This window comes from Mustela lutreola, chromosome 11, assembly GCF_030435805.1.
Source record: "Mustela lutreola isolate mMusLut2 chromosome 11, mMusLut2.pri, whole genome shotgun sequence".
NCBI lineage: Eukaryota > Metazoa > Chordata > Mammalia > Carnivora > Mustelidae > Mustela > Mustela lutreola.
In genome coordinates, this window is record NC_081300.1 from 46,761,210 (window position 1) to 46,785,342 (window position 24,133).

The 24,133-nt window shown below is 40.9% G+C and overlaps 1 protein-coding gene across 5 annotated transcripts in view; it reads left to right on the top strand.

Annotated features, from left to right (window-relative positions):
• Window positions 1–24,133, top strand: part of OSBPL1A (oxysterol binding protein like 1A) — a 227,314-nt gene that overhangs the window by 196,749 nt on the left and 6,432 nt on the right. For all 5 annotated transcript variants that reach the window (XM_059140420.1, XM_059140421.1, XM_059140422.1 and 2 more), the window contains 8 exons: window positions 13,281–13,415; window positions 14,389–14,486; window positions 15,209–15,391; window positions 19,946–20,053; window positions 20,916–21,005; window positions 21,238–21,364; window positions 23,189–23,305; window positions 23,855–23,978. In XM_059140420.1, the coding sequence (XP_058996403.1) occupies window positions 13,281–13,415; window positions 14,389–14,486; window positions 15,209–15,391; window positions 19,946–20,053; window positions 20,916–21,005; window positions 21,238–21,364; window positions 23,189–23,305; window positions 23,855–23,978 (982 nt within the window). The remainder of the gene's footprint in view (window positions 1–13,280; window positions 13,416–14,388; window positions 14,487–15,208; window positions 15,392–19,945; window positions 20,054–20,915; window positions 21,006–21,237; window positions 21,365–23,188; window positions 23,306–23,854; window positions 23,979–24,133) is intronic.

Below are 24,133 nucleotides of genomic sequence, written 5' to 3' on the forward strand. Positions count from 1 at the left end.
ATTATTAGCAGCAGTTAATCCCATTTGAGAATCAGAGCACCTTCCTCTAATCCTATTTTGATTATATTAAGATTCATCAGGACAAACCAAATGTATATATTCTCAAGTAAGATGTTACACATACTACTGTCTTTGGATCTGAAATTTTCCAGACAAAAAATTAATATTTGTATTCTATAGAGTCATTATTTCTCAAACCCTTAATAAACATATTTACCATTATGATTTAGTATACAAATAGGCATATAGGTGTGTGTTTAAAAACCAGGTTCACAAAAGGAATGTTCATCATAAAAATAGTCATCATATTTCCCATTACATTAAATTAATGCTGATTCCAGCTCACTGTATTGATTACACAGTCTCTAATGGATGAAACCCTCCCTGTAGAATGGGTGCCACATCTGTCAAAGACTTATTTGGTCAACGGAATTTGTATGCAAACCTTGGGTATGGTTGAGTCTTTTTGGACATCTTGGAAAATACAGTTTACATTTTTTTTAAGTTTTGGACTATTTTCTTTTGGAAGATAGAAGGAGGCTGATGTTGGAGGAGTCAATATGAAAAATTACTTTTAAAAATTCAGTCTAGGAGGGACTGGGTGGCTCAGTCTGACTGAGTCATGACTGCCTTCCGATCAGGTCATGATCCCAGGGTCCTGGGATCGAACCCCACATTGGGCTCTCTGCTCGGTGGGGAGGCTGCTTCCTCCTCTCTCTCTGCCTGCCTCTCTGCCTACCTGTGATCTCTGTCTGTCAAATAAATAAATAAAACCTTTAAAAAAAATTTAGTCTAGCAATGATATTTGCACTTCTCTTTCAAGATACACAGTACTTTAAATCTATTGTTGGCCAACACTTAACACCTTTTGATTGTTTCTATTGCCTGTGAGAGGGGGATCCTATGACAGTGCCCAAAGAACAGCACTTCCAAATGCTAATTTCCTTTCAATCCACATTAATAAATGTTCCTCTAAGAACGATTATTTTATAAACTCAATAGAGACTTTATTGCACTGAAGTCAAAATGAAGACTTTTTTTTTTTAATCCTGCAATTGCATTTCTGTGATTGTTACACTTAATCCATTCACTTTAGTTCCTTACTCTGTGGGTAAATCTCAGTTACAAAGACCATGCATATTTCTTTCAGCCAGCTCTTCCCCAAAGCTTCACAGTCCCAGTTTCTCAGTTTTATAACAATAAGTCTTAAAAGTAGCAGAGGATATTTGGTGTCAAACCAGAGTGTTTCATGATATCTATGTAAATTGAGGAGCATACCAGATGAGAGTAGAGAGTGTGAACATCCACAGTTCTACGCTGAACTAGGGTCCAGTCCCAACTTTTTAAAAAAGAATGCCCCTTATGGTAGTATAGTGTCGTTATTCACAGGACATGGTTTCAGGGCACCAGGCTGGCTCAGTTGGTGGAGCATGCAACTTTGATCTCGGATTGTGAGTTCAGGCCCCACTTTGGGTGTAGAGATTATATAAAAATTAAAAACTTTAAAACAAAAAAACAAAAATACCTGGCTTTTATGAACTCGTGAGAGATGCTTATCTGTTAGGTATTGTCTAGGTATAATTTGTCTTCATCAGGAAGAAGGTCAGAGTATCTTCTCCAGACCTTTACCATCCTGGACCGCCATGCCCTGTAGCCCCTTCCCCAGCCCAGGTCGCTTTGACCTCGTCCTCCACTTCCAGAGACGCACACAGTCTGTTTTGCTTCTTTCTGAAAAGAACATAGAGACTTAGATTTCCAAACTAATTGACCTCCTTCCTTATTCTTCCAGTCTGTTTTGGACAGGATTATGTTACCAGCTGCTGGATTAGACTACATGAAATGAATACTTTACATAACTGATACTTGGTTCCCAGCTCAGAATCAGTTCTGATACTGGTTAGTTTGAAGTCTTACTTCCTTATTCCCATTGTCCTTTTGTTGGAGGGTTCTAATCTCATAATCCTATTGCCTTGTGCTTTCCTTGTTTTCTTCCTCCTCTTCTTTCCCCTCCCTTTAGGGTTCCTCAGTGGGACTCACCCAGAAGTTAGGTCACGGTGTTCACACTTAGTGACTTTTGGAACCAGGGCTGGCACCAGGGTGAGGCAAGTGGGGTATATAGGTGCAAAAGTGGAGTAGGGATCTGTGCTCATGGCTTTGCGGGTGCCAACCATGTGTTTGTTAAATGTCCTGGAGTCCTAGAATTTTAATATTTGGATTATTATCAGAGATGAAAAAGTCCTGATGTATTTATAAAAACTGACCTTTAAAAATGATACATCACTCTTTTAAATATTGTCTAGTAGAATCAAATACCATAGAGGCTTGAATGCAAGAGCAAGCTATTCCTTAAGAGTTGAAAAGTTTATATTATAGTTCCATTTGCTCCTTTAATTCATATTTCCATTCCATATTTCTTATGGAATATTATTCTTAATTTTTTTATCTTTGAAGGTATTTTATTCATTACTCTATCATACTTTGCTATCATAAAAGTACATACAAAATAAAAATTTGATAGCATATATCCCATATTAATAATGAAAGTTTCTCTGCATCAAGTTATTCTTCCAAGTATTAATAAATGAGTGATCTAAATAACAGGCATTGCCAAATTTATGAAAATATTAATATAGAAGATAAAATGTTACTCATAAAATGAAATTTTTTTAGTTGGGTTTAGATATCAGAGAATGTCTCCTATTGTTAGATTTTTTTGTAAGAGGATTTTCAGTAATGATTATTATTTTTTAATAGATTTAAGGATTAAGAAACCTTGCTCATATTAATAGACAGATGGGAGTAGGAGTTTGGTGTTTTTTTTTTTTTTTTTTTTTTTTTTTTTTGAGCATCTAGCAATATCCTTCAGTTCTTTGACCCTTTCCCAACTGTGTACCAAAATTCAGATAGCAATGTATTATCAAAAATATTTTTTTTATGATCTGTAAGTTGACAACTCAATTAGGATGTCTTCAGTGGCACTACAAACAAAAATTTGGAAAACTTTAACTTATGAAACATCTTGTTATTTCCACTGACATCCTTAGGTGTCTTGGTCTTTGGGAAAAGTAGCCAGAGCAGCTTTCTCAGGGCCGGTAATTTTGTTTCACATAGCTCTTTCCTCTCACTCACATACACTTTGCAGCAGTGTGAAGGGGCTGAAAACATGGAAATATTTTTCACTGAAACCTCTGTGTCAATATAATAACTTCCATCTTAGCATGAGCTGTAAAGAAGAAGCTTTCCCTCAAAGCCATAGATTCAGCTCGTTTGCTCGATGTAAGGGCCTGCCACATGGCCACGGAGCCAGATTCCGCTCGGACACAGCCCAGGTCAGCTGTCAGGAATGTGATGTTATTTTGGGGGTCAGATAAATAAATATGTTAGTATATGTCACTGCGACAGCTGTCCTACTCTTGAATTCTAAATCTAAGATCAATACAGACCTGGATACAATCTGGAGCATTGCCGCAACTAGTGCATTGTTAACACTGCCTTGAGAGACCTGGATCAGAAACAGCAAAGCAGTTAAACAAAACCTGGCATCTTTACCACCTCATTTTGCAATGATCTGAAGTCAGAATACCCCAATATGGGAGAAATGGCTAGAAGGCCCCATTTCTGATGTCAGGTCTTTGCCTTAACTGAAACAGAAAAAAGTCATGGAGCCCAAATTCAGACTAATGGGGCCTCCGTTAAAAGTGGCTTCCCTGACCCCAGTACTGTACTTCTAACCCTCACCTTCCTTTGGCGCCCTGCAGGGCAAGAATCCTATACTGTGATTCAGGGTGGTGGGAGGGGTCCTCCCCCACCCCTCATCGCAGAAGGGTAGTTTGAAAAGGGGAAGTGGAAAAAGAGAAACAGCATGACATCCAGTGCAGGCATCTGCTTGAGCCTGCCACTGGTAAGGTAAGGGTGCCTATGGAGGCTGAGCACCTGGAAATGGGCTTCCTTTAAGCATGTGGCCCATGTGGCTAAGGGAGAGTCTCTGTGACTTCACCTCTAGGGAATACACAGCGTGAAGACAGAGATCAGTTCCAGCTTCAGCCAGTGCGTCTGTCATCCTTCCACGTTCCTGCATAGTGGCTGTCCATCCAAGTCTGCAAGGACTGCTACTAGACAGGAAGAATGGGAAAGGAATATCTTTCTGTTTGTCTTTCTCCTCATAGCTTTCCTGGTCTTTTTCTTTGTTTTTACCATTGGTTTGCACCAAGGTCCACAGAGTGTGGTTCAGTTCATACACAAAGACACATCCGTTTCCTGCCCCATAGTTCCTTCATTTCTGGCTGTGTTATCTTCCACTTGTTCCCCTGTTGCGTTCCCCTTGGCCTGGTCTGTGAGGGTTGAGGAACAGTGCTGTAAGCAGCAGTGGAAGGTATGAGGGCAGCAGGCTTTTTCCAGACCACTCATCCAGATAGTCCCAAGGGAACTCTCTTGTGGGTTCTTCGTGTGACTGCTTTGGGCTAATCGGTGGTATTCAGACAGCAAGAACCTCTCATGCAAGATAACTAGTAGATGGTATAAATCTTATAGAGGGAGGGGACTGAGCAGCAGCAGATGTGAAAGAGACCTTTGACCCTCCAAAGTGAATTTTTATACCCTTTGTAGCTATGGGAGGTCGGGAGGGGGGGGTTGTGAAGGAAAGATCCAGTGCCAGCTTCGTCTTGCAGAAGGCACATCCAAGGAACAGAGCCAGGACTGCAACTAGCTCTTGACCATCACTGAAGAGTCTAGAAACTCACTTAATGCTCGGGTCACACTCCTGGGTGAGGACTCTGCCTGCAAGCTGGCCACCTGGACAAATGAGCAGACAGATTTAGCCTAAGACCTAAATTAAGTTTCTCTGGGTAACCCAGGTCTTAAATATTTGCACATTTGGTTGTTACAGTGTTAGACTTTATGTACATATAATGTTTTCCATTTTAGTTGGAATCAAACTTGGCCTTGCCTTCAGGCTGTTTAAGTAGTGCTTAAGTGATGAAGTCTCCTTCTCTCTCCCTCTTTTTTTTTTTTTTTAAATTCTCAGTTTGTCAGCTGATGAGAAATTGCAATTAAGAGTTTCTTCAGTTTCATCATTGGTTGCTATTAATTTGCATGGATAAATTTAAACTTTGTTTTTAGCTGGGTCACAGGGTGGAACTGCCTGGCATAAATACTTAATTTTTCCAGCTCACTGATACTCCCAGTGATAAAAGTAGTCCAGCTAATGTTTCTTCCTGAAACTTGACCCTCATATTGTGTGTTGTTTCTTTTCCTATTGTTAGAATCTACACAGTACTAATTAGTTGTATACAGTATTGAGAGGGTCCAATACCAGACTATTATATGGGAAGTAAAAATTTCCAAGACAGAACAAAATACAGTTTGTGTCACTTGAATTTTTTATTACATATCTAGGGAACTGTAGATTTTAACAATTAAAATTAATGTAAGGTTACCTTAAAATAATTTGACTAGTAGAACCAATAAAGTTATACATCCATTGCTATATTTTAAAATAGCTTTTTATACTCTTCTGAGGGGGTGAGGGTATTATCTTGGACTGGATTTATGTGTATATGTTCTCCAGGGTCTTTTTCTTTCCTTCGTACTCCTCCTCTGTTAGTTGGGCCCAGATGTTGGGTCCTTAAATGCATACATTCTGAGTTATTAAAAGAAGTAGGAAGAAGGTGCTGAAGTCATTCTGGATTGCAACACTGGATTTAAAGAAGCTTATTTAAGAATTTTAGGAGCTTCTCAAATGATTGAAAATAATCCACCCATTGAATTGATGATAAACCATGTCCCTTGTGCCTCGGTCTCCGGTCTGTAGCTCGCCTTCTCTCACTTGCTCGCTAATTCCTGTGAAGCCCGGCCAGCTGTGTTGAGCCGCCAGCGGCCAGCAGGCCCTTGCCCATCGCATCCTTGCCTGGGTATTTTCCCTGGGAGGATATATGTGAAGAGATGCAGCGCACCTAGTGTTGCTTTCGAGATGAAAGATTAAGCCCCTAGGCCAGGATTCTCATCTGATCTTCTGTAACGCGGCACAGGCAAACAGGCTGTCGCCTCGAACACATCTGCCTCAGGGAGTATTTTGTCCTTCTAGCGCTGTTAGGGGTTTAAAAAAACATAGAGAATCCAGCTTAGCAATAAACTTCTTCCTTCCTGTAATGAAGTCTCACCCTGCTGTTGTACATGATAGAGTGAAACGTAGAGAGCACGAACAGCACGGTGTGGGGCACACACTGTCGAAGGAGAGGGCTCGAGTCGTCCCCCTGGTGAACCCTGTCTTCTTGGTGACTGGATGGAGCAGCAGCCAGCAGAGCCTTCCCACAGGACTGCAGCCGTCCGTCCTGGCTGGAGCTCCGGGAGGTGTCCTCTCCTTCACTCCCTCCCCCTCGAAAACCAGGACTCAGAAGACGGGATACACCTGGGTGGCTCAGTCGGCTAAGCCTCTGACTCTTGATTTCGGCTCAGATCATGATCTTAGGGTTGTGAGATCAAGCCCTGTGTGGGACTCTGCTCTGGTCATGGAGTCAGCTTAAGAGTCTCTCCCTTTCCTTCTGTCCTTCCCCCTGCTCACTTGCACTATTTCTAAAATAAATAAAATCTTTAAAAAACAAAACAAAACTTGGAAGCCATACTGCCTTCTGAGTAGCTTTTCTACAGCTCAGTGTCTCAGGTGACAGGGCGAAGTATCCTACTCTTTGTGGCCCCCTTGCCCCTGTGCATCTTGGAGGAGGACCTGGTGTCCTCACATGTGTTCTTAATGATAATAGCTAATGTTTATTGCTATTACACCTGCTGCTCTTCTAAGTGTCATATAGGAATTAACCTTTACAAGCCCTGTGAGGCACACAATGAAGTGCCTATCTGGGGAGAGGTGAGGGACTTAATCGGGGTGACACAAGCATGAGGTAGCAAGGGGCCTTTGATCTCAGAGCCCATTCATAAAATGTACCATCTTAACCATTTCTGAGCATTCTGAGTGGAGTTCGTGCCTTCACTCTTTTGTGCAGCTGTCCCCACCAACCAGCCAGCCTTTCCAGAAGGGACACTTCATACCAGTGTCACCTGTAGCTCCCCAACCCCCCTGCAGGCACCATGCTGCTTTCTGTTCAGGACTCACTCTTCAAACCACTTTAGTGTCGCCACTTAGGACTGGACTAACCTGAGCAGATTTTGTTGCTCTTTTTCCCTTCTGCTGCTTAGATCTCGTTTCTCTCTTGTGCATTTTGTGACTGGCAGGTCAGTGTGTGTGTTGTAAGGCGGTCCCAGTTGCCACGGCGCAAGCTTGTTCGCTTCCTTTTGCCAGGCTGAAAGTATTAGACTTTGAAATAAATTTCCTGCTTGACTGCTGATTAAAAGAGCAACGCGTGTCCATTGTAGGAAACTTAGAGAACACAGAAAAGCATAAAGAAGTAATTCAGATCCCCTGTACTGCCCACTCCTCGAGGTAACAGCTGTTAACTAGTTGGTGCTGTGACCCTCTGGCATTTATTTCTAGGTCTATAAAACCTACTGGTGAACATGTTGCTTTGTAACCTCCCTTTTCTTACGTTTTGCCATGTGAACTGTTGTGCATCCTTAAAAAGAGGGTTTGACTTCAAGGAGCTTGTATCCCAGTGAAGGAGTCAGGAAAGCCTAGCACATTGTGATAAACGCCTGACTAGGCATGAGGTCGGTGGGCACGGGGACTGCAGAGCAGCATGTGGGGTAGGGGCTCCGGCAGGGTGCGGCGTCTGAGGCGCTCTCCTCCCCCCAGGAACTGTATTACTGCAGAGTTAGCAAGACGAGCAGACACAGCAGCAGGACGTCTCCCACGCAATCAAGAGCTAAATGGTGAGATCGAGGGTCTGGTCCTCCGGGAGCTGGAGGAAGCGAGAAATCAATGAGCCCTAGAATGGTTGAAGGGGAGAGACTTGGGCTGGGCCTTGAAATACGGGTAGGATGTACGAGAGTTGAGGGATGAGAGCAGGGCATTTCAGGGCGGGGTTGGCCCTGCCAGGTCTTTGAACCCAGTGCCTAAAACAGTGTCTGGCACCTGGTAGACGCTAAATAAGATTCAAAGATCTGCTGAAAAAAATTAATTTCTAATGCATATTCTGTACTGTAAGTTTGCTGGAGAAGAGATTTTCTTTGAGAGGTAGCTGACAAAATTGCAAGATATTGAAAGTATACATCAAGGTGATTGGATATGGTATATACATTGTGAAAGGATCCCCTTGAGTTAATTAACACGCGAGTCACCTCAGTACTTTTTTTCCTGTGAGAACATTTAAATTCTCTACTCTTACCAAATTTTGTTTATGCAAAACAGGGTTAATCAACTATAGTTGCTATGTTATATATTAGACCTTCAGATCTTATTCATCTTATAACTGTACGATTGTACTGTTTTACCAATCTTTCCCGAGACTTCCTACCCACAGCCCCTGGCAACCACCTCCCTACTGTGTTTCTGCGTTTTAGCCTTTTTCATATTTTTATTTTGTTTTTGTTGTTTTGTTTTCCACATATCAGTGATACTACGGAGTTGTCTTTCTTTCTGACTTATTTCACTTAGCATACCTCCAGGTTCATCTATGTTATCACAAATGGCAAGATTGTCTTCTTTTGTAAGGCCAAATAATATTCCTCTGTGTGTGTGCGTGTGCGTGTGTGTGGTTTTCTTGACCACAATAATCACATTTTCTCGATCCATTTATCTTTTGCTGGACACTTCAGTTGTTTCCATATTTGCTATTATAAATACTGCTCATGGGGGTGCAGATGTCTTTTCAAGTTAGTGTTTTCATTTCTTTGGGTAAATACCCAGAAGTGGAATTGCTGGGTCATATGGCAGTTCTATTTTTAAGTTCTTGAATCTCCACTATGCTTTCCATAGTGTCTGTACCACTTTACACTCTCATCAGTAGTGCATAAGAGATCCCTTTTCTCTGCATCATTGCCAGCCATTCATCTCTTTTATAGACGTAAAACAGATGTCATGTGGTGTGTCACTGTAGTTTTGATTTGCATTTCCCTGATGAGTAGTCATATTGGGCACCTTTCTTCTATCTATGGGCCATTTGAACGTCATCTTTTTTCTATTGAGTTGGAAGATTATATATATATATATATATATATATATATATATATCTATCTTGGATACTACCCTCTTATCAGGTACATGATTTATAAATATTTTCTCCCATTCTGTAGGTTGCCATTTCATGTTGGTGATAATTTTCTTTGCTGTGCAGAAGTTTCTCCATTTGATACAGTCCCAGTTTTTTGTTTTTGCTTTTGTTCCTTTTGCTTTTGATGTCAGATTAAAAAAAAAAATCGTGAGACTCATGACAAGTTTACCCCTTATATTTTCATCTAGTTTTATGGTGTCAGTTCTTATATTAAAGTCTTCAATCCATTTTGAGCTGACTCTTTTGAAGGGTGTAGGATAGTCATCTAGTGTCATTCTTTTGCCTGTGGCTGTCCAGTTTTCCTAGCATCTTGTATTGAGGAAATTATTCTCCATTGTATATTCTTGACTCCTTTGTCAAAAATGAATCCATATATGTGTGGATTTATTTCTGGGCTCTTTGTTGTATTCTGTTTACCTAGGAAGCAAGATGTTAGCTATGGGCTTGTCGTAAATGGCTTTTATTATGTTGGGGTATAGTCCCTCTCTACCCACTTGGTTGAGAGTTTTTATCATGAAAGGATATGGAATTTTGTCACATGCAGTGTTTGCATCTATTGAGATGATCATATGATCTTAATCATTGATTTTGTTAATATGGTGTATCACATTAATTTTTGGTGTTGAACCATCCTGCATCCCAAGAATAAATCACACATGATCAAGCTATATGATCCTTTAATGTACTTTTGCATTTGGTTTGCTAATATTTTGTTGAAGTCTTTTGCATCTCATAAGAGATACTGCTCTACGATTTTCTTTTGATTGTGGTGTCTTTCTCAGGTTTTGGTATTGGGATAATGCTGCCTTCATGAAATGTGTTTGGAAGTGTTTCCTCAGTTTTTTTAAAAGAGTTTGGGAAGTACAGTCTGGCAGGATTTACCAGTGAAGTCATGGGGTCCTGGATTTTTGTTTGTTGGCAGGCTTTTGGTTATGCTTCAATGTCCTTACAGATAATTTGTTCAGATTTTCTCTTAATTTGTGATTCAGTCTTCATAGATTACATATTTCTAGGAATTTATCAATTTCTTTTAGGTTTTCTCATTTGTGTTGGCATGTAATTGTTCATAATAGTTTTTTATTTTTCCGCGTGTGTGGGGGTGGGGGTTCACAGATTGACTGATTGATTTTAGGAAAGAGCACAAGTAGAGGTGAGTTGCAGAGGAAGAGGGAGAGAGAGAATCTCAAGCAGACTCCAGACTAAGTGTGGAGCCCAGAGCGGGGCCCAGTCTCAGGACCCTGAAATCATAACCTGAGCCGAAATCAAGAGTTAGATGCTTAACTGACTGAGCCACCTAGGCATCCTTCCATGTATTTTTTTTTTTAATTGAACTGTAGTTGATACACAGTGTTGCATTGGTTTTAGGTGTACAACATAATGATCCAGCAAGTCTATATTATGCTATGCTCACTGCAAATGTAGCTACGATCTCTCATGGTGCTATTACATTGATATATTGCCTTTGTTGTACCTTTTACCCTCGTGACTTACCCATTCCATAACTGGAAGCCTCTGTCTCCCACTCTCCTTCACCCGTTTTGCCTATATGATCCTCTGTATTTTTATGGTATCAGTTGTAATGTCTCTCCATTTATAATTTTTGAGTCTTTTCCTTTTTTTCTTGATGAATCTAGTTAAAGGTTTGTCTACTTATCTTTTCAAAAGAACCAGCTCTTAGTTTCATTGATCCTTTCTGTTATCTTTTTAGTCTCTATTTCATTCATTTCCCTTCTGATCTTTGTTATGTCCTTTCTTCCAGTAACTTTGGGCGTTTGTCTTTTTCTAGTTCCTTGAAGTATAAGCTTAGGCTTTTTATGTGAGATCTTTCTTGTTTCTTAATGTAGGCATTTATTGCTATGAAATTCCCTCTCAGAATTGCTTCTGCTGCATCCCACAAGTTTTGGCATATTGTATTTCCATTTTCATTTGTCTCACTCAAGATATTTATTGATTTTTTTCCCTTTTAATTCTTCTTTGACCCATTTGTTCTGTAATGTGTTTTATATCTCACGTATTTGTATATTTTTCCATTGTATTTGTATTCCATTCCATTTGTATATTTTCCATATATTTTTCCATTTTCTTGTTTATTTCTTTTATTTCTTTTTTTTTTTTTTAAGATTTTACTTACTTATTTGTCAGAGCACAAACAGGGGAAGAAGCAGGCAGAGGGAGAAGCAGGTTCCCTGCTGAGCAAGTACCTGATGCTGGGTTCAATCCCACGACCCCAGGATCATGACCTGAGCTGAAGGCAGACGCTTAACCAACTGAGTCAGATGTCTCTCTTGTAGTTCATCTCTAATATCATACTCTTTTGATGAGAAAAGTTGCTTGATGTTGTCTGAATCTTCTTAAATTTACTGAGACTTATTTTGTACCTAGTATATAATCTGCCCTGGAGAATGTTCCATGAGCCTTTGAAAAGAATGTATATTTTGCTACTATCCAGTAAAGTGAATGTTCTGTATAAGTCTCTGGGATCTATCTGGTTTAACATAGTATTTAAGTCCATTGTTTTTCTTTTGATTGTCTATCTGGATGGTCTGTCCATTGTTAAATGCAGATATTGATGTTCCCTACTTTTATTGTATTGCTATGTTAAGTACATAGCAGTGCATCCCATACTGTTGATCTGCTTTGTCTCTGGGGGAAGGAGCATTTTCATGTTTTTATTTCCTTCTTGTTAAATTTTATACCTAGAGTTACCTGTTCCTCTATTAGTGTTTTGTTTTGTCTTGTTTTATTAAAGAAAATAACCAGGGAAGGTATTTTTTTCAGAGAAGGAAGAGAGCCTGAGCCATTGCAATAAGATAAACTCTGGTAGTCCCAGTTTTCTGACCTGGGTACAACAGTGCAGTTCTGGAGTTAAGATCTCAAAGTACACATATTGCAGCCTTCTTTTCTTATCTCTTTCTAGATTCTTATTCTCCCTGGTCTCCCCAGAAATAGAAACCTACTATTTAATCAGATTGAGCTGCTACATGTCTGTCTATTCTGCAGTATTTTATGGTAATGAATGAGCTTCTGCACTCTAGTTGTATTTTTGTGAAGGTTACATTATTTTTAATGGTGCAGGTCAGTAAGAATGTGGGTGTTGAGGGGTTAAAGTCAGAGGTAAGACAGGTGGCATTCAAGCCTTGGGAATGGTCACATGACCCACATAAGTTTAGTCACCAGAGTTTTTATGAAAGACCTGATTTCCAAACAAAAGGTAAATAATGGTAGGTGGAAGGTTGGGATGATCAGCAGAATATTCTAGAGAATACCAAGATAAATTTGTTACCTAGCGACTTTTTTAAAGATTTTATTTATTTATTTGTCAGTGCAGAGCGGCAGGCACAGGCAGAGAAGCAGACTCCCCTGTGAGCAAGGAGCTTGATGTGGGACACAGTCCCAGGACCCCAGGGTCATGACCTGAGCCAAAGATAGCAGCTTAACCCACTGAGCCACTCAGGCATCTCTCTAGAATTTTTTAAAGACCTAATGTTGGAGTTGTTTGCTGGCGGGATGGGGTAAACAGAGTTGAACATTCAAGTCAGAGACATGCTCCCACCCCAGTCATTACATTATGTTTGGAAGTCTGTTGTGATTGTTTCATTTTAGCAGATAGAATTTAAAACCTGTTCTATAAAATGCATTTTAGCCTTCTAGAACCGAGTCCACAAAGTATAGTAGATCTGAGTGCTCAGGAAACCTCACTGTTGTTCAAAAACAGTCTGAAATTTCTTTTGGAAAATTAACACAAAAATGGCCTATCACCAATCATTAGCTCACTGTGAAGATCTTTGTTTTTTGTGTCCACATCACCTTTCTATCTCATTTCCTAATTCTGTCTAAGGCAGATTTATTACTACTCATCATCTTATGCTCACCAGATTGTGGGCTCCTCGAAGTCAAGGAGAATGTTTGGGTAGTCTATGTGTTTCCTTCCATGCCTGGAACAATATACTCCATATTGTTGGGTGCTCTGGAAAGGTTTGTGAAATTGAATGGATAGTAATTAAATGCCATGGGCTACTGTTTTCTGTTACTTCCTTCCCAGGAACATGTTAGGTAAATATGGCAGCAGGTAAGTTTGCCAAGTCTATGGGACATCACTGTTTCCATTTTCTTGTGAAATAGGAACTGTCCAAGATCACCATGCCGGTTATATTTAATGAGCCTCTGAGCTTCCTGCAGCGACTCACCGAATATATGGAGCATACATACCTCATCCACAAGGCCAGTTCGTTCTCCGATTCTGTGGAAAGGATGCAGGTATGTGTCAAACATGCACTGAAAGGGCGTGAGATAAGAGACTTCTCTGCTACCTCCACCCCCAAAAACACAAAAAGAATTTGTGTTCAATCCAGTGGGAGTTTGGGAAATGTGCTTCCCAGAGAGTGTTTGAAGTGTCCTCTGCCTTCCCTCCCCTGCCATCCTCCAGCCAGAGTGCCACCACAGTGGAAAGACCAGTGACAATTGCAAGAGAAGCAGAAGGTGGTCCATTACCAAATCTGGATGTTAGTGAGCTGAGTCTCCATTTTAGAAAATAGTATGGTGTTGGGGGAAATAGCTTAATTTTTCTTTTTTCAGATGTTCTTAGACTGTTTTCCAAAAAGGAACACACACACACACACACACACATACAAATACAGATATGTGCTTATGTATGTAAGAAATATACACACTGTCACAGGTTAAATCAAAAGACAACAAGGAATTGCACTTCTTAATTTTGTTTTTGGTACAAGATGCTTCCGTGGTGTGTTTGGATGGGTCAGGTACATGCAGAACAGAATAGACACACTCTTCCTCTTCGGGCAATGCCATGACATTCTAAAGGGAATCTTCCTGTTCTTTCGTTTCTATCAGTCAGCTTTTCTCAGCCTTATGAGACTTGATACCAGTGTTCAGTTATGTCTCATTTTCCCTATCCTAAAAATGTTGTACTTTTTAGAAATTTTAAGAGAATTAAAAGTGATTTGGGGTTTGAGGGTTTTTTAAAAGTTCTTGGGAAAATTTGTGGCACCCTTAGGGTGTTATAAAAACCATATGGCCCAGAATGACTAGTAATTCTTGTTTTGAATGCCCACACTGGCATATTAAGTTGCTAGAGCTGTATTAAAAATCCAAACAGCTAAGCTCCTCAAAATAATTTTGTAAATTACACTCTTCAGCAAAATTTCAGGTCCTAAAAGAATGGGGAGCAAGCTAGGCTATTTATAACTCCTGATGCTCTGTTCCACAGTGTGTAGCAGCATTTGCCGTGTCCGCTGTTGCTTCTCAGTGGGAGCGCACGGGAAAGCCTTTCAACCCACTGCTGGGAGAGACCTATGAATTAGTTCGGTAAAGATCTTTCACTTTTTGAGATGGCTTTTGTATGATTTATATAGCTTTTGAAATGAACAGGGGAAAAAATGTATATATTTTTAACATTACCAACATTTTGCATTACTAGAGCAAGTTAATAGTTTTGATGTTGGTTCTGTTTTATAGACTGTGTAAAATGGACACATATATGAAATGCACCATTACGACAAGGATTTCGGGATTTCTGATCATGTGGGATTAGTGATTCTTTTCTCCTTCTGTAGATCATAAAATATGATTGGAGTTTTTTTTAATACCCATTTAATATATATTAACAAATTTAGACTGTTGGCATAAAGGCAATGAATGCATCTACAGGTATAATTCTCTGTGCCTGCTGTATGCCTACTGTAGCCTGCTTCTTTACCCACAATTAGGGAATCCATTTGGCTTTAGTTTTGCTGAATCCTCTGCATAAGTCTTGATCTCATTTGTATTGTAGCTGTTTGAAAGGGCAGGGACACATTAGATTCCCCTTTCTTAATATCAATGGAATAAGTTTTAAATTTGCATGGCTAGTATTGTCAATTCTTGCAGGTTGCCGAAATTCATGTGCCTATTCTTTGATATGTTCAAGTAGCTAGAACCTATTTAAAACTGTAATATCACCTTTTGACTGAATTGACAGTAATGTACACATTGCATGGCAAGAGTTAATTATAATGCTGCTGCTTCTTTTTATTTTTTTTTATCTTAAGAGATGACCTTGGTTTCAGACTCATCTCCGAGCAGGTCAGCCATCACCCACCCATTAGTGCTTTTCACGCTGAAGGATTAAACAATGATTTCATCTTTCATGGCTCAATCTACCCCAAACTGAAGTTCTGGGGCAAGAGTGTGGAAGCAGAACCCAAAGGAACCATCACTTTGGAGCTCCTTGAGTGAGTTGAAATCTAGCCATTAAACTCTTTTCATGTCATGCCTACTCGTAAATATATATTACCTGCACACAGACTTAACAGTGTTGTTCTAAAGCTGGAGAAAAACAGCTTTTATACAGCATAAACTATCCACCTTTCTGTAAAAGAATTAGGAAGCACTGCAGTAGCCATTGTTTATCAATTTAGGAATGTATGAAAAATTGAGCTTGATGTTTGACTATGGTATTTGTGTCTATTTTAAGTGAGAATGGAGTCAGTTACTCCATGATAGATCTTAAGAGGCACTTTCTTTAGATCAAGGCAATGTTTTCTTTAACGTCTTTCAAAATGAATTCACTTTCAGAACTATTGAAATAATAATTGGCCCATCTTAGACATTAGGTAAATTTGAAAGTCCTCCTCTTTTGCTGTAGAACAAAAAAGATTAGCATGGAATATCTTTCCATTCATTAACGTCTTCTTCAATTTCTTTCACTAATGTCTTATAGTTTTCAGTGTACAGGTCTTTCACTTCCTCAGCTACATTTATTCCTAGGTATTTTATTCTTTTTGATGCAATTATAAATGGGATTGTTTTCTCAATTCCATGCTCATGGATTACAAGAGTTAATACTATTGGTATATCCATACTATCCAATCTACAGTTTCAGTGTAATTCCTATCAAAATTTTAATGATGGGGGCGCCTGGGTAGCTCAGTGGGTTAAGCCTCTGCCTTCTGCTCAGGTCATGATCTCAGGGTCCTGGGATTGAGCCCCGCATGGGTCTCTCTGCTCAGCAGGGAGCCTGCTTCCCCCTCTCTCTCTGCCTGCCTCTCTGCCTGCTTGTGATCTCTGTCAAATAAATTAAAAAAAAATTTTTTTAAATGCCAGTGATGTTTTTCACAGAAACAGAGCAAACAGTTTTAAAATTTGTATGGAACCACAAAAGATACTGAAAAGCCAAAGCAATCTTGAGAATGAACACAGCTGGAGGCATTACACTTCTTGATTTCAAACTATACCACAAAGCTATGGTAACGAAAACAGTATAGCATTGGCATAAAAAACAAACACATGAGATGGATGGAGCAGAACAGAAATCCCAGAAACAAACCCATGCCTATATGGCCAGTTTATGAAAAAGGAGGGGAAAAAAAGTCTCTTCCAATGGTGCTGGACAGCTAGCCACATGCAAAAGAATGAAATTGGACCACTCTCTTACACCACATACAAGTTAGCTCAAAATGGATTGAAGATTTGAATATACGACTATAAATTTCCTAGAAGAAAATATAGGTGATGAGGTCCTTGACATAGGTGTTGGTGAGGATTTTTTAAGTCTAACACCAAAAGACAAAGCAAAACAGCGTGGGGGAAAGAAAAGGAAAAAAATATGAGAGTACGTCAAACCAGAAAGCTTCTGCACAGCAAAGGAAACCCATCGACAAAATGAAAACAACCTACAGAGTGGGAGAAAAATTTTGCAAATCTGTATCTGATAAGGGGCTAACATCCAAAATATATAAAGTACTCCTCCAACTCAATGGCAGAAAAGCTAACAGTCCAATTTAAAATGGGCAGAAGATATGAATAGACATTGTTCCAAAGAAGACATACAGTTTTCCATCAGGTACATGAAAAAGTGCTCAGCATCACTAATCCTCAGGGAAATACAAATCAAAACCACAACGAGATACCACCTTACCCTATCAGAATGACTATTATCAAAAAGCCTAGAAATAACAAGTATTGGTGAGGAGAAAGGGAAACTTTCATGGCACTGTTGGTGGAATGCAAACTGGTGCAGCCTCTATGGAAAACAGTGTGTGGAGGTTCCTCAAGGAATTCAAAATAGAACTGCCACACTTATCCAGCAATTCTGTTTCTGGACGCTTACCCAAAGAAAATGGAAACGCTAACTTGAATAGACATATACCACCCCTCCGTGTTCCCTGCAGCATTATTTACGATAGCTAGCATTTGGAAACGGCCTAAGTGTCCATCCATGGATGAATAAAGAACATGTGGTGTATATATACAATGGAATATTATTCAGCCATAAAAACGAATGTCTTGCCATTTGCCACATATGGATGGACTTTGAGGGACATTATGCTAAGTGAAATAAGAGAAAGATAAATACCATATGAGCTGTCTTACATGTGGAAATAAGTAAATAATAAAAAGTAAAAATTAAAAAACAAAACAACCTCACAGATAAAGAAAACAAGTCGGTGGCTACCAAGGGTAGGAAGGAGATGGAAGAAATGAGTGAATTGTTGTTTTTTATTTAAGTAAATTGAATTAAATTTTTAAAGAAAAAAATTAGTTTTAAATTCAAAGGCAGTTCCTATTCTAGTTAAAATGGAGTGAGCACTGTGTAGTCCTGTGGATTGCAGCCATCCAGAAGACAGAGAGCACCTATCTGAGGACTCTGAAGACTAAAGAATGACAGATTGATTGGGGAGAGATACTGGCATTTGCATCAAAGACTTTAAAGCAGCTCTTATAACTGTGCTTCCGGAGTTGCTCCATGAAGATGAAAACTCTTAAAATGAATAGAAAGACATTCCAGCAAAGAAATTGAAGTATTTTTGGAAACCTTAATACTGAAAAGTACAGTAGCATACAAAAACTGGGATAGGCTCAGTAGCAGAGTGAAGATTGATAAATTACTTATAGGCTCTGTTTACTGAACACTACACAAAACTGATGAAAACAAAGAACAGTTGAGTAATGGGGGGCAGGCTGTGTTTTAGTATATTTGAAGCCTTAATATAGTTAAGATGTCAGTTCTCCCCTAACTGATCTAAAGTGACCTATATTAACACAATCCAGAGAAAAAGTTCCAGGATGATTTGTAATATAGAGAAGTTGATTCTAACATTTACACAGAAAGGCAAATGAAACAGAACAGTAAGAACAGTTTTGAAAAGGAAGAACAGGGCTGATGGACTCCCACTTCCCATTTCTAAGACTTAACTCTAAAAACCAAGAGATCAAGAAAGTGTGGTAATGGCAAAAGGATAGACACATGCATCACTGGAACAGAGGAAGAGAGTCCAGAAATTACTCTGTAGAATACAGTCACTTGATTTGTAACAGAGGTGCAAACACAATTCAGTGAAGGAGAGTCCTTCCTACAAATGGTATGGGAACAATTGGACAGGGACATCTCAAAAATGAACCTTAATTTCTGTCTCACACCTTATGCAAAAATGAACTCAAAATCGTAGACTAAAATCAAATGTACAGCTGTGTAAAGCTTTCGGAAGAAAACATAGAAAATCTTTCTGGCTTTGGATTAGACAGTGACATCTTACAGATAAATACCAAAACACAATCCAGAAAAGACAAATTTGATAAATTAGATTTTATCAAAATGAAAAGCTTTTGCTCTGTGAAAGACACTCTTCAGAGAATGAAGAAGGAAGCTGTATGTGGGTAAACATTATTTGCAAATCATATATCCAACAAGGACTTCTAGCCAGAATATATAAAAATTCTCAAAATTTAGCAATTAAAAAATGGAACAATTCAATAAGAAATTGGGCAAATGATGCAGATACTTCACCAAAAGATATAGAGATGGCAAATAAACACATGAGATGATCTCAATAGCATTAGTCATTAGAGAAATGCAAAATTATAATCACAGCGAGATACCAAACACACCCAGTAGAATGGCTAAAATCAAAATAATTTGTAAAACTGATAATACCAACTGCTGACAAGGATGCACCATAACTAGAAATGTTGTTGGTGGGAATATAAAATAGTAGAGTCACTCTGGAGAGCAGTATGGCAGTTTCTTACAAAGTTAACTGTAGGTTTACCATACAAACTCAGCAGGCCCACCTAGGTGTTTATCTAGAGGAATGAAAGCTTACATTTTCACAAACACTTGTCCACAGAATGTTTATAGCAGTAGTAGTTAAAATCACCAAAAAGTGGAGGTTCCTCAAAAAATTAAAAATAGAACTACTATGTGGTCCAGAAATTGCACTACTGGGTATTTACCCAAAGAAAACAAAAGTACTAATTCAAAACACTGTCTGAACTTTCACTGAGTCCCAATCACTGATCACATGCCACCGTGGCATATATAGTAATAATAAAAACTTTGATGTACTGCAAGGATTACCACAATGAGATACAGAGACACGAAGTAAGCAAGTGCTGTGGGAAGAATGGTGCCAGTAGACTTGCTGGATGCAGGGCTACCACAGACCTTCAATTTGTATATTAAAAAAAAAAAAAAAAGGCAGTATCTGCAAAATACAATGAAACCAGATAGACTGGTATATACATAGTTCATTTGTAATTAGTGAAAGTGTAGGCTTTTCTCTTAAGCTTCTGATCCTTTTAAGAAGTAACAAGAAAAGTCAGACAATAGCCTATTTTATTGTGAGTTAGCATCAATAGAGGTTTTGAAGTCTTAGAGCTTAGGAATGTCCAGCCTTTTGATTTGTTATCCTGAGTAATGTCATTTGAGACAAATGCACTTTTAAAACAAAATAACGTTTCTCTCTCTATTTTTTTTTTCCCCTGGGTTTTTGGTTTTTGTTTTCCAGACACGGGGAAGCATACACATGGACAAATCCTACCTGCTGTGTGCATAACATCATTGTGGGTAAACTCTGGATTGAGCAGTATGGCAATGTGGAAATCACAAACCACAAGTAAGATGTGTTAGGGTTCTTATCTATCCCTTCCAACTGTCACCAACCCATGCCAGTGGACTTCATTTTTTTTTTTTTTTTTTTTTTGAAAGCCCTAGTAAAGTTCTATGATAATTTAAGAACCAGGCATTGGGGCTTTTGGGCAAATAGAAGCTCATTGGTGTAATGAATGGAGTTCACTAAAGTTTCTGATTAGGGAAGACTGGGTGAACTCTTGAGTTTTCACAGATGAAACTATAATTTCATCCTCAGCTCATTGTGTTTATAATACTTGGTTTGTATTATTCACAGAGAGGCATGAGGTGGGAAGAACAGGAAAGTTAAAAAGAGCTGGGTTCAAACCCTACTTTGTGCCCTTAGTCAGGCATCTTACTCGTCTTGGGCTGCACTAACAGATCACGACTGACTGGGTGGCTTAAACAGTAGAAATTTCTTTCTCCCAGTTCTGGAGGCTAAGAAGTCCAGGGTCAGGGTGCTGCTGGCAGCCTTGATGTCAGGTGGAGGCTGTCTCCCTTGTTTGCAGCAGCCGTCTCTTCATCTCCTCACATGGCGCAGTAGTCTCACTTAACGAGGACTCCATCCTCGTGACTGAATTACCTCCAGGTACCATCGCGTTGAGAGTGAGGGCTTCAGCACACAGATCTGTTCCACGGCAGCATTGCTTCCCTTGTCTCTTGCTCTTCACGAGCCCTGCTCACCTTTTCTTGATGGTGAGTCCAGCACTAACTGAGGATCAGTCACGATAACCTCTGTGTGGGGCCTGGCATGTAGAGTAGCTGCTCTAGAAAGGTCACCTTCCGCATGCTTCTCTGCCGCTGCTTCCGTGGTGAATGGTCAGCTGAGCTTAGTGTCTTCTTCACAGGACTGGAGACAAGTGTGTGTTGAATTTTAAGCCATGCGGCCTTTTTGGTAAGGAATTACACAAAGTCGAAGGCTACATTCAAGATAAAAGGTAAAGTTTCCATTTTAAACGTTGAATAGTTAGTATAGGTGTCCTCTGCTAAATAAAATGTCAGTATTAAAATCTGCCATAACCTAAGAAGCAGTTCAGTGAGTTGAAAATTTTTTCTTCTAAGGAAATGTGTTTCTTTAAAGAATCTGATTCATAAGCATCTTCATAGTAAGATTCGATTACAGCAAAACACTGGTTTAATTGTTGGCTGAATGTCAATTTCTCTTGACAGCAAAAAGAAGCTCTGTGCCCTCTATGGGAAATGGACTGAATGTTTATACAGTGTTGACCCGGCCACTTTTGATGCCTACAAAAAAAATGATAAGAAAAATACCGAAGAGAAGAAAAACAGCAAACAGGTGAACACCCTGTTAAAGCACTGTGGAAGGAATCACTGGGCTCTTGAATTTGTACTAATGCTTTTAGAGGTGGCCTGTTATGGGTCATAGTTTAAACTTTTTTTTTTTAAACTTGTTGCTAATGCACATAATTTTTCTGCCTGCATCATCTTTATTTAATTGAGATATAGTTGCATTGCAGCCTTGAATCTTTGTAACAAACAGCCCTGGTAGGACTGTTTGCCTTGACCTTCCACAGACCTGGGCGCCTGCCACTTCCGTAGCTGTGTGCAGGGGCTTGGTGATTGGAGTCACTTCATGTTGGGAAATGGGGGTTCTCCTTGGACAAATGATCTCTTCCTTTGTGTTTACCTGCCTTAGAAGCTGAGATCAGTTGAGTGTTTAAAACTGCCTCCCAAATTGTTTCCTACATTTTCACACCTGTTAGCTGTTTTGTTGCGTGCTTGCGCTCTCTCGTGTCTACACCACCGAACTGAAGACCAGCACAGTGCGGGGGTCATTGCTGGTGCAACCTCCGTGAGACCGTTGGCTCTGCACATGCAAGGCTCATGGCCACCTGCCGCAGGCCCTGGGGAGCCTCGTACTGAGCGCACCGCTGTCCCTCTGCCCTGTGCAGGGGAGTGGGGGGGCAGGGCAGGGGCTCCTGTTGGGACAGGAGGTATCTGTGGGCTGGTTACTCCCCAGGAGCTGGCACCGTGGTTAAGTACACAAACCATTGGAAGGAATCCTCTCCACCATTGATGGGGGAGAGTCTCAGGTTTCCCTCCTTCACTCTGGCACCTTCAGTGCCTTCATTTGTAAAATGGGGATCATAATAGGACATAGTATGTGAAGCGAGTTGACTGTTATAAGGAGCACGGGGTACTCTGCTCAGAGTGAAGCTCCTCCGGCCCAGCCGCCTGGCCTCCCGGCTCCTCTGAGAAGCCGGCTTGTCTTTAAAAATAGGCATATTTATGAGGGGCTTCCTTTGTAAATCAAGTGAACCAGGGTCCTGAAGCAAAGGTAAGTTTTATTAAAACTTTTATTAAACTCCTGCAAACACGCTACTCTGCCCGGGTCTGGCTCCTTCCCCGCATCGCCCCGCACGCAGGGCTGCTCTCCCCGCACACCCCTCGCCTGCCTGCTTTCCCTTCTGGGGGCAGGTGCACCGACCCTGTCCTGCGGCGGGGACAGAACGGACGGGCCCCAAGAAGGACACGTGCCAGGGTGCTGGGAGCCTGACACAAGCTCCTGACAGCCTAACTGGCCAGTGTAAGGCCACCCTGGCAATGACAACCTCACCCACACACGTGGTGTCCGCCCCCTTACAGAGTTGGCGAAGTCCCAGGAAATGTCCCTCTTGTCCTGTCATCCTGGTCAGTCTTTGTAGACAAGTGGCCTTCCCCCTGAGAGAGAAAGAGAGAGCCTCCCCCTCATTCACTCCTTGTCCAGGCCCCTTGTCTGTGTGCACAGAGCTGCTGTTGGCTCCCGAGGTCCCTGTGTGCATTCGGATGCTGCGGCAGGCTTGTCGCTGTGGCGCTGTCGCCTCCCTGCCGTGGTTCTGTAAACCGTATGTTCACTGAAGCAGCTCACCCAGTAGTTCCACATTTGCTGACTCTACTGGTTTTGTGTCATTGCTACATGTAGTTCACTGCCCAGTTAACATTCCACTGAGTTATTTTGTCTTTAAGAAAAAAAAAAAAAAAGGCTTTAAAAACACAAAGACCCTGTAGTAAAGAGCGGTGATGACCATCATCAGCAGCGCGGACGCAGGGGCTGCTACTCAGCTTGCGGGCGGGTCCTTCCTCAGCTGCTATAATCGGGTCGGTCTGTCGGCTCTTGTAGGTGAGCACTTCTGAGGAGTCGGACGAGATGCCGATGCCAGATTCTGAAAGCGTGTTTGTGATCCCTGGCAGTGTTCTCCTGTGGCGAATAGCCCCTCGGCCTCCCAATTCTGCCCAGGTGAGACCGCGCTCCGCGAAGGGAAGCCCCCTGCACTCTGTCCCCGACTCTCTGTCCCCGAGGCTGTGCCTCCACGGGTTCCTGCGCGCCCAGTCCCTTGTTCCCAAGAGTCCGTGCCCCGCGCTGGCCGTCCCTGCTGGCGTCTGTCGGGGTGCAACTCTGGGAGTCTTCTTCGGGAATATCTGAGGAGTGAGACTGGCTGTCAGCGCACACGGGGTGATGCAGACACTTGAGGCTTGAGCCCCCCAGATCCAGCAAGTACGGATTTTAATGACGTACAAAAAGAATGTTGCTTTTGCTTATAGTTCTACTTCAGGTTGACGGGGACAGAGGATACTTATCTGTGTGGCCTGCTCTGAGATCTCTCTCAGACGAACACTCATGGGTGGTTCAGACCTCACTGAGAACATTAGCCGGGCGGTCCGAGAAGGCTGGTGGTTGTCCCCACAAGACGGAGGGAGGTCATTGTCAAGTCCTGCTGTCTTCAGGGGTTCTCAGGGTGCGTTATGCCTTGCTACATGTTAATTCAGACATTTTGCTGCCTTTCAGATGTATAATTTTACTAGCTTTGCAATGGTTTTGAATGAAGTAGATAAGGACATGGAGGGTGTGATTCCGAAGACAGACTGCAGGTTGCGGCCTGACATCAGAGCCATGGAGAATGGAGAGATAGGTAACGCGAGCCGTCATGGTGAAGCCTCCCTTGGGGGGAAGGAGTTTCATGAGTGTTTGCATCTTGTGGTACAAGTATTTGTCGTCTCTCTCTGGGAGATCGTTTTAATTAAAATTCCATCTAAATTCGTAGCTTACATTTAGATTCATTATTTC